This window comes from Gadus macrocephalus, chromosome 16, assembly GCF_031168955.1.
Source record: "Gadus macrocephalus chromosome 16, ASM3116895v1".
Classification (NCBI taxonomy): domain Eukaryota; kingdom Metazoa; phylum Chordata; class Actinopteri; order Gadiformes; family Gadidae; genus Gadus; species Gadus macrocephalus.
In genome coordinates this window covers 25,399,657-25,417,413 of record NC_082397.1, presented here as the reverse complement: position 1 = coordinate 25,417,413, position 17,757 = coordinate 25,399,657, and the positions used below count along the sequence as shown (strand labels likewise).

The 17,757-nt window shown below is 42.2% G+C and overlaps 2 protein-coding genes and 1 long non-coding RNA gene across 6 annotated transcripts in view; 2 read left to right on the top strand and 1 right to left on the bottom strand.

The window, feature by feature from the left end:
- Window positions 1-623, top strand: part of tekt1 (tektin 1) — an 18,833-nt gene extending 18,210 nt beyond the window's left edge. Inside the window, exon 8 of the mRNA XM_060074520.1 lies at window positions 323-623. Coding sequence (XP_059930503.1) covers window positions 323-482 — 160 coding nt within the window. The 3' untranslated portion in view covers window positions 483-623. The remainder of the gene's footprint in view (window positions 1-322) is intronic.
- The window catches only part of xaf1 (XIAP associated factor 1), a 20,309-nt gene extending 2,552 nt beyond the window's left edge, over window positions 1-17,757 (bottom strand). The window contains exons 1-7 of one of the 4 annotated variants that reach the window (XR_009529570.1): window positions 17,605-17,757; window positions 17,174-17,309; window positions 14,307-14,363; window positions 12,855-13,212; window positions 12,453-12,508; window positions 12,058-12,168; window positions 9,981-10,101 (exon numbers count right to left, since the gene is read on the bottom strand). Coding sequence is in view for 3 of the 4 variants with exons in the window: in XM_060074522.1 (XP_059930505.1) it covers window positions 10,069-10,101; window positions 12,058-12,168; window positions 12,453-12,508; window positions 12,855-13,212; window positions 14,307-14,363; window positions 17,174-17,309; window positions 17,605-17,642 (789 nt within the window). In the remaining variant the exon portion in view is untranslated. Of the gene's footprint in view, window positions 1-9,832; window positions 10,102-12,057; window positions 12,169-12,452; window positions 12,509-12,854; window positions 13,229-14,306; window positions 14,364-17,173; window positions 17,310-17,604 lie in introns of those variants that run through there. The other 3 variants (XM_060074522.1, XM_060074523.1, XM_060074524.1) reach the window with 3 other exon arrangements.
- On the top strand, window positions 16,077-16,884 carry LOC132474094 (uncharacterized). The gene is made up of 2 exons (XR_009529573.1): window positions 16,077-16,586; window positions 16,636-16,884. It is a non-coding gene; the product is annotated as an uncharacterized LOC132474094 (long non-coding RNA).

Genomic DNA, 17,757 nt, shown 5'->3' with positions numbered 1-17,757 from the left:
CCTTGAGGATAACAACCGGCCCCTCCTCCTAAAACTTGTCCACAGCAGTGATGGGAAGATGCCTTTGGCTCCTGCAGCGGCAGACACAGGCTGCTAATTTATCCCAAATGTCCTCCCAGCCTGACATGCAGGCCTCCTTGCACAAATGCCTGGGGCCTGTCCCTAACCCTAACCTGCTCATTAAGGACCTGGGTCACCTCACATTTGTAGCAAGGATAAGAGCTCACTTCTACTCTGACTTTGAGTCTAGCTTACATTTTTCTTAATTAACTGACTAGGTTGCTGACAGTTAACCGTTCTCTTGTCTCCCTCCACCCCCCAGAATGCGCACGGCAGCCTCCCAGTCTGACGCCGCGCAGCAGAGCCTTATCTGCTGCCAGCTGGAGCTGGAGCACAACGTGGAGGTGAAGGCCAGGTCTCTGTACGTGGACGAGGTGCTCTGCGGCGGGCACCGCCAGCCTACCATCATACAAGACTTCTAATGGGGCGTTCCCTTCACAACCAGTGAACCATAGCTGATGGAAGTATTGGGTTGTTAAGGGGAATGCAGTAGAGAGTTGATTGTTGTGAGAGCTATGTGACATCCTGGAAACGATTACCAATAAAAATGAAATGGCATCCAACTATTTCTCTTTTTTTATTTTCCTATCACAAAATGATTGCTAGAGGCAATTTTCAATTTCTGTCAAAGACTATGTCTATAGAATCATTGGTGCCACCTCGTGGACACCTGTACGTTCTGCATGAAGTTCAGGCCTTTTCCCTAACCTTTGACAGTACCCATATTACACCAGAATGCCTGAGAAGAGGTTCTGTTCTTCTGAGACAACATGCTTCGGAGGCAGTGGTCCATGTCAGTGCTTTTTAAGTACCGTAGTTTTGTAACTGTTATGAGTGTTATAGCGATGTTGTATATCAATGCACCACACACCGTAGCGTTATGCTATAGGTGTCCGGGAAGCCTTACCCTCAATCGGACGCGTGCATTAAAAACATTGTTCCTCAGACTGAGCTTCACAATCCACACACACCGGGGTGTTAACAGATCAGAAAATCTAATCTTAACATCAGATCAGAATATCAGATCAGAACATCAGATCGTAACATCAGATCAGAGAATCAGACCAGAACAGCAGATCAGAACATCAGACCAGAAGGCTTTCCGTCTCAACAACCCCGAAGTCCTGAGGTTTTCCAAGTCTACAAACTAATAACAATGCCATCATTATTACTTAAGGACATGAGTATCTCCCGCATAAACATTCACCAAAATTAAACTGTATCAAACTAAACAGGCGGGTGTGAGAGCTTTGGTGCTGTGGGACCAATGAAATAGTGTAGGGCAAGGGGAGTGTTAAGCCCACAAGCACAGACGATTTACTAAAGAACATGTGTGATTTACTTAAAACATAACTTATTATTATTATATATTATTATAAAAAAATGTACTCCCATGTCAGCTCACAGGCTTCCTACAAGCAGGCCTTATAACAGACCAGACAATTATTGGAGTATTAATGTATTTACAAGGTATTTATTAAAAATTAGTGTCTGTGAATATTAATATGAAGATTCCTTTCTTGGGCCCCAAAACGGGTATATATAATGGAATATTTCAGTCTGTCTCAATTAGTTTTTCTTAAACATGCGCCCAGGATTTCTGGGCTGGCAGATAGCCTTATATAAAGTTATGTTTCAGTCAACAAAATTCATGCAGTTTGACATACTTCAGCACTTTGTGTTTCATGTTTCAATTGAGTCGTCCAATCGATGTGTGGCCTTCCTTCACTTTGTCTGTAAAGCCCTCTTGATAACTTTTTATATGTTTCGGACATTGCCTTGAGCACTTCTTTGTCGAAAAACTTTCTTGTTATTCTTACTCTTTTGAACACAATCCAAATGGAAGGATTCACTTCTTGTGATTTACCAAACTGATTCGTAGTCAAATAACACGTTTTATTTTAAGATTGTGTTGCAATGAGATGCCCGTGTTGTGAACCTTGTTTGACCATTCTGATATTCACTGACGTTTTGCAATCAATCAGTTGTTCCTCGGCTGGTCGTAATTGTAATCTAAAAATGGTTGTGGCCTTACATTGCAATAAAAAAAACAAGGCAACTGTGTCTCCTCACTCATTTTAAGGGTCAAATTAGGGATGCTGCTTAAAGTTTTTCTCAGTCGCTTTGGTACATTTCTCAGATCAGAATTGAAATTTGCAAAACAGTAAGTGCATTTCTCAAAACAATTCGTACAAATAGCAAAACACCATGGATTTCATGCAAAAGCCAGTCTCTTGCTCAAAATCCTTAGTTTGTTTCTCAAAAGTAAATATATGTATAAATGAACATGTCAGTGCCATCACAATGACAATTCCTTGTGTCATTGTGTACGGATAAGACAGTCAAATTGCTTAGTCATGTCAATTATTGTAAATTGTAAATTACACCTTAGTGTATGTGGGAGATTGATTGCAGGAGACTGGACAAGATTCACATTTACGGTTTGACTGTTAGTACTGTAATTTGTTGACAGACCATGTCATCCCAGACATAAAACAGTCAGACACCCTTACAACCTTCAAGTCACAACTCAAAACTCACCTGTTCAAACTCGCACACAACGTCTAACGTGATTGTTTGTTTGTTTTGTTTTGTCTTGTTTTTGTTTTATTTATTTTTTATTTATTATGTTTATTTATTTTTTCCACAATTTCTTGTTTTTTTTTTAAACGATTTACGATTTATGACTATATGCTCTGTAAGGTGACCTTGGGTGTCTTGAAAGGCGCCTCTAAATTAAATGTATTATTTATTTATTATTATTGCTAGAACTGGAACATAGTGGGACGACCCCCTGCACCCCTTAAGGCTCTTTGATGCCACTACAGAGCTACTACTTGGGGAAGGTGATCATAGTCACAGTATTGATCACACCTGGGTTAATGGGCGGGGTATTTAAGCAGGTTGGGTCTCCCTCTCATTAGGCACTCTTTTCGGTTGTTGCAGGTACTAGGTATACTTTCACTTGGGCACGTTGCTTTGTTCTTTGTCTTTAACTCTTTCCCCTCATCCTCACTCTTATTAGTTATAGTCTCATTTCTAAACATACAGACGCATTCACTGCATCCACTCATCCACAACCATATCTCGCACTTAAACATATACCCCTAGACACGTTACTCCTTGTTTGTTTGTTTGCTTTGCTAAATAAATTGCATTTTGCTTTAAAACTCAATTCTGTTGTTGTCCCTTTAATTATGTGATGGTGAAGTGTTTCACCGTAACATAATTTTTCACCTGTCGGTGAAAAATCCGGAATCCATAGACTTTTGTGAGTTCAGGTGAGAACGTCAATTGTTTGTGTTGGCTATAGTTTTGTGCAGTCTCTGGCAAGGAAGAGTGCTCCAGCTGGGCTTGCCTTTCCTTCGGAGCACTGTTTATTGTTTTGGTTTGTTGTTTTTGAGAAAATCCTGGTCCGAAGTTTTTAACTTCTGTCAGGGGCACGCTTCGCACAGTGGTAAAACATTGTAGCGAGTTCAGCGTTAACCAGTCGCTCCAAGGCCGGCACTTCTCAGAAGAGTTAGCCAGGACAGTTAGCTTCTTTGGGCTAGGTATTCAGGGCGCCAGTGGACTGCGTATGAAGACACACTTTTCAGTGGGAATTAGCGCCGACAATCAATGGATGATTTCACCTGGATGCATGGGAGTATTTTGGTTAGTGGCTTGCGGATGTGGTTAGTGTTTGTTTTGTTAGATTATAACTTGGTTTGCTACTGTTAGCGTTCACTGTGCAAGTTGTTTAACTTGTAGCGGAATACCGCATTGTTTGTGGAACGTCCACTGGTCTGTTGTTAATAGTAACTTGGCCATTTTGGAACCAGCTTAGGTTGGAGTGAGTTTGTTTGAACTAGCACATGTTGCCCATGGTGTGTGAAGAACACTAGTAGTCTGTGCAAGTATTTTGTTAGTTTGTGCCTCATTTTTGTTGGTTTAATTGTGTACCCCTCTGCTGTTTTTGGAAATTGAAGGTAGCCTGTGTTACTGTAGCGCCCATTAATTAATGGGTGCCTTAGCACAAAGCTACAGGTTTTTGAGCAGGGTTGAATAATTGTCTTGTGTTGTGAATTGGATGTTGACTGGGTTAAGATGGCATCCCCTGAAGCTTTTATTGCTAGTCCATCAGAGGAGTTGTCTGGCCTTACCAAACTGCAACTCTGTGAATTGGCTACACAGTATGAATTACTGATAACCGCGTAGGAGAAAAATTTAAAGGAGACCTTGTTCTTGGCTGTAAAATATCAGTTGCAAAGGAAAGGAGTGTTGAAGACCGATGCTCCTGTTTCTGTGGACAGTGATAAGTTGCAGCTTGAGAAATTGCTTGTTGAAAAGGAGGCTCGCGCTTTTAGGGATAAAGAGCTGGAGCAGAGGAGAACCTTGGAGCTCCGCAAGCTTGAGCATGACCTTGAGTTAAAAAGGATGGAGCATGAGACCCATGAACGTGAAAGAGAGCATGCTTTGGCAATGAAGAGGCTTGAACTTGAGTTAGGCCAACGGCCTCAAGCCTCTCCTGCCAGTCCGTCTGTAGGTGGTTTTGATGTGAGTAGGAACATGCGTCTGGTTCCACCATTCTCTGAGAAAGAGGTGGATAGATATTTCACTCATTTCGAGAGGGTAGCAACCACCCTCAGTTGGCCCAGAGAGATGTGGCCATTGTTACTTCAGTGTGTGTTTACTGGGAAGGCCCAGGAGGTGTTGTCCGCTCTAAGTATCGACCAAGCTAAACAGTATGATGTAGTGAGAGACAGCATATTGCATGCCTACGAGCTGGTTCCTGAGGCTTATCGGCAGAAATTCAGAAATACTAGAAAACTAGAGCAGCGTACTTTTGTTGAGTTTGCATTTGAGAAAGAACGCCTGTTTGATAGGTGGTGCACTGCACAGAATGTTCAAACCAGGGAAGACCTAAGACAGCTTGTTCTCTTGGAGGACTTCAAGAACTGTCTCCCTGAATCTGTCGCTATGTACCTGAATGAACAGGAGGTGCAAAAGTTGGACAAGGCTGCTGTTCTTGCAGATAAATTTGTACTTACACACAAGCGTGTATCTAGTAGTGGCTGGGTAAGCCATCAGAACCAAACACGACACCCTCCTAGGAGTCAGCAACAGTCTGGTGGTGGAAATGGTGCTTCGCGCTCATCCCCACCTGTTAGCTTTAGCCGTCCTCCTACTAACAACGCAGAGGTCACTTGCTACTATTGCAAGAAGATGGGCCATCTGAAAAATGATTGTGTAGAACTTCGTAAGAAGAACCAGAACGCCAAGAGTTTTGGCCTGGTGGCTTCTTGTGGAAGTGTCCTGTCTTCTTTGAAGAATACCTCGAGTGTTGGGCATGTGGTTGCTTGTAAAGGAGATAAGTGCAAAGTTGACGCGGAGTACACTCCTTTTGTCACCAAAGGCTTTGTGTCTTTGGTGGATGGGGAAAGTAGTGTGCCAGTAGGCATACTAAGAGACACTGGGGCAGCTCAGTCATTTATGCTGTCCAGTGTGTTGCCTTTGTCTGACAGTACTTTCACCGGAACACATGTTCTAGTCAGGGGTTTTGAAATGACTCCTGTTCAGGTGCCGTTGCATAGAGTCCATCTCTCTTCCAAACTGGTCAAAGGTGATGTGGTGGTGGGAGTTCGACAATCTCTCCCTGTACCAGGTATTTCATTTATCTTGGGCAATGACCTGGCTGGTGGGAAGGTTTGGGGTAACACCGAGGCCGTCTCACCACCTGTTGTTGCTGATTTTGTGCCTGAAGTACCACCAAGGCCTGATCAGTGCTCACGGCGGCATCCTGATGTGTTTCCTAGCTGTGCGGTTACTCGTGCCATGCTGAAACGTGGCCTTGCTTCTGATTTGGTTTCTCTAGAGGACACTTTTCTTACTAAACCTGAGGTTGCAGGTAGTACTTCCTCACAGTCACCTGTAGGGGAGCTAGAGACTACCACTGCTAACTCAGACGACTCTACTGGAGGTGGTGGTAACTCTGATGAAGAGATTGAGTCTGCAAAAGTGGTCCCTCCCTTGGGAGTGATTAATGGTGAGTCTGCAGTCACCATTTTGACTTCGAGTGAGCTTGAGCGCTGTTCTTTGCCTGATTTGTTCAAAGTGTCACGTGAGGATTTGATAAGAACAGTTGGTGGACTCTTCTCTCAAATCTCTCTTTGTTTTGGCATCTCATCAGAAACCGGAGGATGAGTCCAACTATTATGTACAGGATGGTTTGTTGTGTAGGAAATATGTGTTCCAACAAGAGACTTTTTCCAACTCCTTTGTACAGATAGTTGTTCCTTGTAAATTCAGGAAAGCTGTGCTAGACCTCGCTCACAATGAGGTAGCTGGACACACTGGGGTGCGGAAAACGTATGACAGGATTATGCGTCGGTTTTTTTGGCCTAAGTTAAGGAAGGATGTTTCCTCGTATATAAAAGCATGTCATGTGTGCCAACTGACCGGAAAACCGAACCAAAAGATTCCTGTCATCCCATTGCAGCCCATCCCTGCGGTGTCTAATCCTTTTGAACACCTCATAATTGATTGTGTTGGTCCATTGCCTCGCTCTAAGGCTGGACATCTTTACCTGTTGACGGTGATGTGTCAATCTACACGCTACCCTGCAGCGTATCCACTTAGGTCAATTACGACTAAGTCTGTGTTGAAGGCTCTTACTAATTTCATGTCCACTTTTGGGATTCCAAAAGTCCTTCAAAGTGACCGAGGGTCTAATTTCATGTCAAAGCAGTTTACTAGGGCATTACGCCAACTTAAAGCGAAACATAATATCTCCAGTGCATACCATCCGCAGAGTCAGGGTGCTCTCGAACGTTTTCATCAGACCCTCAAGTCTCTCTTAAGATCTTATTTTGTAGAACTTGGGTCTGATTGGGAAGAGGGTCTCCCTTGGCTACTCCTAGCAATTAGGGAGGTTGTTCAGGAGAGCACGGGCTTCAGCCCTAATGAACTGGTATTTGGACATGATGTGAGAGGGCCAACCGCTTTTTTAGCTGATGAGTGGTGCACTGCGGAGGCACCTGTTAACGTGTTGGACTATGTAAGCGGATTCCGCTATCGTTTGTATGAAGCTAGAGCCGCTGCTGGACGTAAACTGGGTAAAGCTCAGTCTAAGATGCAACGTCTTTACAACCGCAGGGCGAAACATCGTAGTTTTAACCTTGGGGATAAGGTTTTAGCTTTGTTGCCGCTTTTGAGTAGTCCCTTTCAGGCTAAATTCAGTGGCCCGTACGAAATTGTGAAATGTTTCAATGATCACAATTATGTTCTTAGTACGCCAGATCGGAGGAAAAAGGTGCAGGTTTGCCATATTAATCTTTTGAAACCTTACTTTTCTTCTTTGTCAGTTGCACCTGTTGGGTTAATTGCTACCACGCCTCTAGGGGTCTCTAGTGACCCAGACCATGTGTTTTCCTTAGGGGATAACAATTCGGAAAGTCTTGATTCTGTCATTGAGGAGTCCAGTGAGGGTGTGAGACCTCCATCACAGGCGATCGTAGAGGGTCGCCTGCGAAATTCTGAGTTCCTGGCAGAATTACCTTCACATCTTTCCCATCTGAATGATGTGGAGAAAGCCGATATGATTGGTCTAGGAAATGTCAGGAAGCTTTTGAGAATGTTAAGCTTTTGCTTGCTTCTTCCCCTGTGCTGTCAGCCCCAAACTTTGACTGTCCTTTCAGTGTAGCTGTTGATGCCAGTGGGAGTGGCGCTGGTGCAGTTTTGTTACAGTTGGGATCCGATGGTGTCGAGCACCCCGTGGATATTATTCTAAAAAGTTTAATCGTCATCAGCAAGTTTACTCCACAGTGGAGAGAGAAGCACTTGCTTTAATTCTTGCTGTTCAACATTTTGAGGTCTACTTGGGCTCATCTTCGAGTCCAATAGACGTTTTTACTGACCACAACCCGCTGGTGTTCATTGATCGTATGCGGAACCAGAACGCATTATGCGCTGGAGCTTAATTCTACAGCAATACCCGCTGAAAATCCAACACATCAGGGGCAAAGACAACATTGTGGCAGATGCGTTGTCCCGTTGTTGAAATTACTTGTTTTGTTTTTCTTCTATCTCTACCTTGTGACTGTCGAGTTCCGGGGTTTCACTGTTTTTCCTAGTCCTAGGGCCCAGGATCTAGGAAGAGACAGTGTTATAAAGACCAACTCTTCATTGGTCTTTATTTCTGTTTGGTTATTTGAGGTTTAGACAAACCTCTTTTTAGTGGGGGAGGTGTGACGACCCCCTGCACCCCTTAAGGCTCTTTGATGCCACTACAGGGCTACTACTTGGGGAAGGTGATCATAGTCACAGTATTGATCACACCTGGGTTAATGGGCGGGGTATTTAAGCAGGTTGGGTCTCTCTCTCATTAGGCACTCTTTTCGGTTGTTGCAGGTACTAGGTATACTTTCACTTGGGCACGTTGCTTTGTTCTTTGTCTTTAACTCTTTCCCCTCATCCTCACTCTTATTAGTTATAGTCTCATTTCTAAACATACAGACGCATTCACTGCATCCACTCATCCACAACCATATCTCGCACTTAAACATATACCCCTAGACACGTTACTCCTTGTTTGTTTGTTTGCTTTGCTAAATAAATTGCATTTTGCTTTAAAACTCAATTCTGTTGTTGTCCCTTTAATTATGTGATGGTGAAGTGTTTCACCGTAACAATAGGAAAATCTTGTTAGGGTAAACTGTACATGCATTGCTGTAGGAATTACAGTGCAGTCTTCCTACACCTCCTGATGTTCCTGTCTGTTGGGCCACAAATTCTCATTCTCACGCAGCCTTACCCCTCTTCCTCTTCTTCTCTCTGGCTGTTGACCCTGTCCAGTTCCTTGTCCTTCCAATGTCAGACAATGTAACAATTTGTTGTGCTCCAGCTATATAAATACTTGCCAGCTCATGGTTCAGGAGATGCACCTTTGAGCTTTTTCAGTAAACTGGTTGATCGTTGGTTGATCTAACACTTCGCACATTTCCCTTCTTTAGAGAGGGTCAAGATTCACCTGGTAGCAATTTACCAATTCAGGACAGATTTAGAAAAAAAGTCTAATGAAAATGTATAGAAATATGCTTGACATATTATGACAAATTGTTCAACCATTTTGCATGGAAAGACTTATGCAATGAACTAATGCCTACATGTTGTGGGGGTGAGACTATTCAATAGAGACCCATTGCAATACATTTTGATCAACATGACATAAGCAATTGATAATGTAGGAAAGAGCAGAGAATTGTACATAATCATTTGCATGAATGTACCAAAGAATTTGCAACTTGTTCAAAGAAATTAGACACTGCTTTTTTGACGTGCACAAGTGACACAACGATGTGAAGATTGAACAGGTAGTTTTGAGAATTTCAATTCTGATCTGAGAAATGTACTAAAGCGACTGAGAAAAACTGTAATGCAACAGCAATGCTAGATACTGGATCCTGGTCAATAATGTTCCATGGGTGTGCTTTATATTTCAATAACGTGGCACCTCTGCCAATTAACAGTTCCAAAACGCACTACAAAAAATGTATTACTATTTTAACTGATGAATTCCAGACAAAAAACATAACTTTATAGATGAAAGTAAATACAATGGAATGATTGCTGGTGGCTGTCTATGAGAAGGTGGTCATCACCACCCCCATGCACATTGTCTTCATACATTCACTTACAGCCACATACAAACATACATTGTTTAAGTTTTAATTTAACCATTTTTAATATCTTACCTTTTAATCCTTTTTTTACCTTTTAATATCTTGACAGATCAATTTGAAGTGGGGTAGGTTAATAACTATAGAAATGTTTTACAGAATAATGTAAGCATATATTTGGAAGACAACTTTCTGTTCAAATGATAAAAATGCAATAGTAGCTTAGATATAAATTATCAATCAATCAGGTGTCCTCTTTCTTACAAATGCTTGCATCAGGTATTGGTTGAGGTCCGCCGGACATCTTTGAAGGCCCTCCATTGGAGTCCAGTGAACATTGCACAGTGCATCTTCATTTCATGAAGAGATGGATTCTACATTTAGGCTGAAAGAGAACAATGGGGGAAGAAGGGGAGAAAATGTAGGTCACAAACTTAACAGGTTCCCCTTTGATACTTCTAGTCTATGCAATAACTCATCTGGAACCAATATTAAAAATATGTTTCATTACACAAACAAACCTGACATATCTTTTACCTTCGCTATAACAAACATTGAATCAACACAACCTCGATTTAGTTTTAAGCAAAATGAATGAACCAGATTCATTCAGTGATTATAGGAAGAACGACGCACCTTAATGAAATAAGCGTGGAGATTAAAAAAAGTAAAAGAGACCATTGTGTCCTCATATCATAAACCTAACTAAAGCAAGACATTGTGCCCAGCTTTAATTCATTTAGCTGCGACCTACTGCCTGTAATGACATTGCACTGGGTGAATGCGGTTATTTCTGCATACAGTGTATTTAAACTGAATAAATATGCTTTATGTTTCTATTAGGCAAAACAATGTTATCTGGGGATGAACGTGGTTGATGACTACCTTATAGCTTAGGTTAAGTGTAAATATAAAATACACACACACACACACACACACACACACACACACACACACACACACACACAACCATATATCTGTATATAGATAAAGAGAGATAAAGTATACGTATCATTATGTTTCTGAGACATGCTGAACCAAGTTGTTTAAATAGACCTACCTTTCATTTTTCATTACATTTCCTTAAAAGTAATTCACAAAGCCGCTGAGACCTACTCATACTAAGGATAAATCACTAAGAGTGAATTAAGATTAACGCCCCCTTACGTCAATTCTCGTGCACGAGTTTAGAAGCGGTCAGTATGGTGATTGGTTGTTGAGTGCCGGCGGTCTCGTTGAAACTCACCCGCAACTTCACACAAACGAGCCCACTAAATCAACGAAAAATAAGGAAATAGCCTAGGCTACGAATGAAGTCTTATAAAATAGTTATGGACAGTGCAGTTAGCAGAATACACGCATGATGACACGTTTGTGCAGATAATGATGTTATATGCACGTTAAAGAGAGAGAGAAAGCAAACAATAATAACACGTTAATTGCATTATATCAAGGAGGTCATTAAAAGCACCCAGCAAACTATAATCCAATGAGCATATTTCCAGCACTTAAACACCTTAAATATCAGCCCGTACTGCTGTTCAAGTCCTCCTATCATGATGAATGAAAGCGAAGACAAAGACGTGAAACGCAAGCGAAAGCCCATACAATAAATAATCTTACAATAAATGATTATATGTAATTATAAGTAAGAGTAGTTCTATTATTTTTTTGTTAAAACAATTTATTCCTATTATTATTTTAAATAAATAATGATGATTTAACTGATGTATTACTAATAATACATGATACAAATAATGATGGTTTAAGTGATTTATATTTATATATTCAATAATTAAGTTACATTTGTAACATTGCCCTCGCGTGTTTTAACCATCCTTGATTGTTGAGATATTCCTCCATCGTCGGCATTGCAAAGTTGCATTATCCCTGTTGCTAAACAAGTGTTATTTGCTAATTCAACCACAAGTTTGATACCCTCACGATTTAGCCTCTATCTCTTTATCAAGATTCCAAAGCATTTCGTCTTGCTGCAGCCATTTTCCGATACTTTGTGAATAGGTCTTACTGAGTTAGGAGTCCTCTCGAGGACTGTTAAGCTCTCCTAGACTTAGGTGCTACTTTTAGGCCTAAAATACCTCGTGAATTGCTCTTAAAATAGGAGCTCTTACAATTTAAAACTGACAAGCCCATTATTTTTAGGAGTTACTCCTAAATTCGCCACTCATGACCTGCTTTAGCCCTGATTCTAGTTTGAATAAATGCGCATGCTTTCTACTTTTCATCATTAACGCTTCAAAACCAGACTGTTATTCATGTAAGATGACTCAAAAGTAGTGAAGAATAAATATAACCTTTGACCTTCATGAGGTGTTTTTACCTCATGCCAGCGAAGCGTAACCCGTGGGAGGAGCAGCTGACAGTATGAGCAGGGCAGGAGCCCGTCTCCCTCCTCTTCCTCGATCAAGGCGGATGTGAGGGCACAGCCCAGCTGGGTCATTGGGGGTGTGGCCATGAGTCAATTATCTCAAACTAGGATTATTTAACACTTAATGAGCACTGTATGTAAAACCATTGCTATTCAATTATCAATGTTGAATATTGGTTCCCAACCTGGGGGTGAGGTTTTATTTTCTGTCCGACCTCCAAAGATGATACCATTTCCCTCCCACTCACCCCCATTATTTACTTCTGTCATTTGACTTCGACTTTAACTTATTAAATGTAATTAAATATAATAATGGATCTACAAAACATTTATGATACCGTACATACCTTGTGTTCCTCCAGATCTTCAGCTGGGAAGAAGCCCAGACAGCTAATACAAATCACTGAAAACAGATTTATAGGAGAGATTAAAGACCCTTATCAACACTGTCTGGCAATTGGTTTGCTTTAGATCAATCCCTCTCTGGATTAAACTCATGATATCATCTCTTCATAATCTCTTATTGGCTGACCCTTTGCTTACAGACAATGAATTAACAGGGGAGCTGGCAGCCCATTGACGTCCACTAAGGTCCCAGGACCAACCAAAACTTAAAAGCATGTTTTAAAGGCGGGGGTTTGATTCTCCTTTGAAAAGGAGCCAAACAAAAATAATAACTGATCCCCCTTTCGTCCAACACAGGAATGCCTTCATTCTTTTGCAATTGGAAGAGTTCCATTTCCACTCACCATCCGTCTTCCCGGGCGTCATGGCGTTGGTCGGAGGAGGACGAGGATGACGAATGGAAGAAGGTGGGCCAGCGGTGGCGGCGGGGCCAGCGGTGGCGGCGGGGCCAGCGGTGGCGGCGGGGCCAGCGGTGGCGGCGGGGCCAGCGGTGGCGGCGGGGCCAGCGGTGGCAGCGGGGCCAGCGGCGGCGGGGCAGGCGAGGGTGTGCTGGGCCAGGTTCCTCAGCAGGACATAGCGGTGGCAGGTGTTACAGTGCTCGGTGCGGCTGCCGCACACCAGCTGGTGCTCCTCAAGCCTCCTGACCGGCAGCTCCAGCTCACAGAAGTCACAGCACAGCAGCCGCGCAGTACACTCCTCGACCTGGGGAAATTCACACCTAGAGGAGGTCATTCACCGTCCTGTGGACCTAACTATGTCCTTCACTATGTACCTCACTATGTACCTCAATATGGACCTCGCTATAGACCTCACTATGGACCTCGCTATGGACCTCGCTATGGACCTCGCTATAGACCTCACTATGGACCTCGCTATGGACCTCGCTATAGACCTCATTATGGACCTCACTATGGACCTCACTATAGACCACACAATGGACCTCACTATAGACCTCACTATGGACCTCCCTATGGACCGTTCTATAGACCTCCTTATGGACCTCACTATGGATCTCAATATGGACCGTCCTATGGACCTCACTATGAACCGTCCTATGGACCTCACTATGGACCTCACTATGGACCTCACTATGGACCGTCCTATGTCCTCACTATGAACCTCACTATGGACATCAATATGACCCTCACTACGGACCTCACTATGGACCTCACTATGGACCTCATAATGGGCCTCACTATGGACCTCGCTATGGACCTCAATATGGACCTCACTATGAACCTCACAATAGACCTCATTAGGGACCTCACTATGGACCTCACCATGGACCGTCCTATGTCCTCACTATGGACCGTCCTATGTCCTCACTATGGACCGTCCTATGGTCCTCACTATGGGCCTCACTTTAGACGGCTAAAACAAAGCTTCTGCCCCTGGTGGCTAAAGTCTTGCACATATTTAGGAATTGACAATAAAGTTGCCTTAGAACTTTTAACTTTTTAAAGGCGGCATTACAGGAAGGTGATACAATAAGTTGAATTAATTATTTAAATAGTTGCTTCACAAAACAACATGCATAAATATAATATTCATAGGATGGATAAAAATCCCACCGTTTAGAAAATCTGAAAATGTTTTTGCATTATATCATTATTACAACAACCTACTGACAATATCCCTGTGCAGAGCCAACATTAGACCACACCTTTGTGCTTCCCAACTAGAAACTACATTAACCAATGTTGTCTATTTCACTTTGGTAACAAAATAGATTAAAGGAATCAGATTGTCATGTTCATATTAAATAATAACATATGTAGGGCTAAGTAAATACTTGCCTTGTGATCCACCAGAGAGCGACACTCCATTTGTTGGTCGCACCCAGGACATTTGATCTATGGTTACCAACATAGTTATTAAAGGAATATCCTGATATCTGTAAATTGTCGTTTGCCTGTCTTTTCCGGATTCAGAAGAGTTGTTCAATTCCAAACTCATCTTTGTCCGTCGAGAGGTTCGCTGAGTAAGCATGTGCTTTCCGCTAGCTGCCTTCCATTGACTTGCAGAGTTGAAGCAGCCTAGCTCCATGTCATGTGAAAGGAATAATTCATTACTTTCCAGAAAAAGATTTCCGATGTGATCCCAATAGTAGCTTATTCAGAGCTAGTGCCAGTAACAACACAAGATTATCGTTTGTCTCCAAACCCACAGGTCATTCTACCGGTGATTACTGCATCTTCTGGCCCTCGCTCTTCTGGCTGGATGTTGTATCTGAGAGTAACAGCTTCACAGGAATGTTAGTTCATGTGAACAACTCTGCAAGTTGATGGAAGTGGCTGACGGAAAGCAAATGCTAACCCAGCAAACCCCCCTTCTGGAGGGAATGCACAATGATGCATTTGAATTCCTCTGAATCTGGGTAAGACAGGCAAACGCGTATTTACAGATATACAGACTTTTGGCATGGATAGATTTTCTTTGTTCTAGCAACTGAATCCCCCACCCATTGGTCAAAATGTTATGGGATTCAGGGTCTGCTATTTAGAGTTGTATCTCTCTCAATAGCTCTGCTTGAGTGGTACTTTAGACTCTCCGCCTGAAGTTTCTCAGAGCCAATCAGCGACTGGTAGGCAGGATTGAATTTAATCTGATTACAGAATCCATGGGACTATAGCGTGCGATAGAAAAAAATACAGCGATCTATAGCTATAGCAATGTGTTGCACTCAACTCCACAATGACAAACGATTTGACCTATTGTAAATGTTAAAAGAAATGATCAGTGTATGGGAAACACTATCAACCGTGGATTGCAGCGTTCTCTGGGATGGATAAAAGAATGACATGGAAACATGAATCCCGTAAGAATAGTCTGTGTGGAAAACACTTGTATACACATGTGGACATGTGAAACAGAGTGCCATGTGTAGTATCAGATCAATAAATGTGATCTCTACTGGATTTCTGTTTCTACAGATGTTAGGGGTAGAGAGCGTAATGCGAGTGATATGCGACCTCACGTCTTGACCGTTACCTGGAATAACACTAGGATTGGTCTGGGTGTGAACGTTGTTGGAAAACTTTGAGATGATGTAGGGACACAACTCAAGAACATATGCAGGCTCAGCCTTTTTCAGAAATGTGTTTATGTATAATAATAATAATTCATTGAATTTATATAGCGCTTTTCTAGACACTCAAAGACTTACACTACATGTATATGTGTGTGTATATATATATATATATATATATATATAATATACATAATACTGCATCCATGGGCCACATACACTTTAATATACTGGGAAGTACTGGTAGGCTACTTCACAGCCACTTTATAATTTATAATTCATATCGTATACCGTTTGTTTTGTTTGCCCTGTTTGGCTTTACTTTAGCATGTCATTTAGCGCCTATTTTGTTTTCATTAGTACTTTGTATTTTACTGTATTGTATGTTATCCTGTGATTTCCACTACTGCTTGGCTGTTTAACAAATTATTCATAAAGTTGTCATCTTATGTGTTCTACATGTGAGTGCTTCTCAAGCATGTGCTGCTCCTGTCTCTCTCTGGAGAGGGTTCGGGTGAAGGGTTAGGGTTTTACCCAGTGGTGTAGTCTATGTGATACGCAGGTATACGCCGTATACCCACTAGGAACGCACCAGGATTTGCGTATACCCACTTAAAATGTGCACGGATACGTATCAATCGTCTTCTGACAGATCTTTCACTTCTGTGTTTATTTTTCGGAAATATCGGTTGGGTATAACTGCAATAAAATACTTTAAGCAGGGGAAGTTATCTCCTACATTCACCATTCATAAAATTCCCGCTCGCGCTCTGCCCTTTCTCTGTTACGAAGCGCGAAGCTGCCCCTGCATCTCTGCACGTTAGTTGGCGGGCCGAGCCCCTCCTTCTCGCGTGTGTGTGCGTGCGTGCGTGTGCGTGTGTGTGTGTGTCCAGTCCTCCCATATTAATGTGTAAACCACATAATAAGTAGTCAACAGAAGACAATGTTTTAATCCCACTTTATATCTCCTTGTTACTTTTAGATGAGAACCCCTGGCCAGCCTTTCAGACTGGGTGTCAGGCTAGGGAATTTAAAAACAGGCATCCTTGTTTAGAGTGGAGGGAAAAAAAGTTAGGTAAATGTCAGCCAACATACAGTTGGTATACACAATTGAAATTCATAATGTTAATCACTATGTAAATGAGAGTATAGCTAATTCATGGTCATTTTTAAGGTGCAGTAATTTCACACTTTTACACAATTCAATTACTGTATGGTATGTTAGATAACAACAGTAAGAGCTCAAATTAGAGCAATTGAAAGAGTGAAACATTAGTCTCCTGTCATCTCCTTCTCATGCACTGGTTAGCCATGGATGTAAACAGTTCATTAAATTATTTTGAGTAGATTTTGTCCTTGTTTAGCATGTGCTATTGCTACTATAGATATACAAAGGAAAACTTGTCATTTTTGTGTTCTATTTGTTCATACTGTTATTAAAACTGATAAACCTACTCAGCTTTCCATGATTGTTGATAATCGTTATGCAGCGGGTTGTAGACCCCTGCGTTGGTGAGTGTGGTGCGACACCCCGTAAGCGCGTACACGCACCGGTGGGACGGGTTTGTACGAGGCTGGGAGGGAATCATCACAGTATACCCACTACAATAAAATAGACTACACCACTGGTTTTACCTGTGAGTGTTCCTCCAGCCGGTGCTGCTCCAGCTGCTCTCTAGACACTGTCTCGCCGCAGTCAGGGCAGAGACACAAGAACCGACCGCAGTGGGACTCATGGAGGGCCAGGTTGTCCACAAGCACCTCCTTGCGGCTGGGGTAGAGGATCGGGATTCGAGTGGTTAGGCGCTTTTTGTGAAAACGCTGAACTGTTTTCTGGGTTTATTCACAATCTATATGTGCATACACTGAGGCACAAAACCCTAAAGTAACGTAGGCCTATATTTGACATAACCTACTCGTGCAGACGTTTTTATTAAATAACGTTTTAACGTCAGACATCCGAGAAGTATGCTGAAGCTGTCGAGCTCTGTATTAACATGATACCGTGAGGCTCCTGTTAAACTAAGGTAAAGAAAGGTAAGGTAATGTAACTTCTGCTGTCTCACCATGTGCGGCAGATGCTTGAGGATCCCTTGATGTCCATTACAAATAATGCAACAAACCAATATAGGAAAAAATAGGCCTGCTTTTGTAGTTTCTGTTGTTCGAGCAGTTTACTTTTAGTTTCACTAACATTCAGAAAGTGAAAGTGTGTGAGG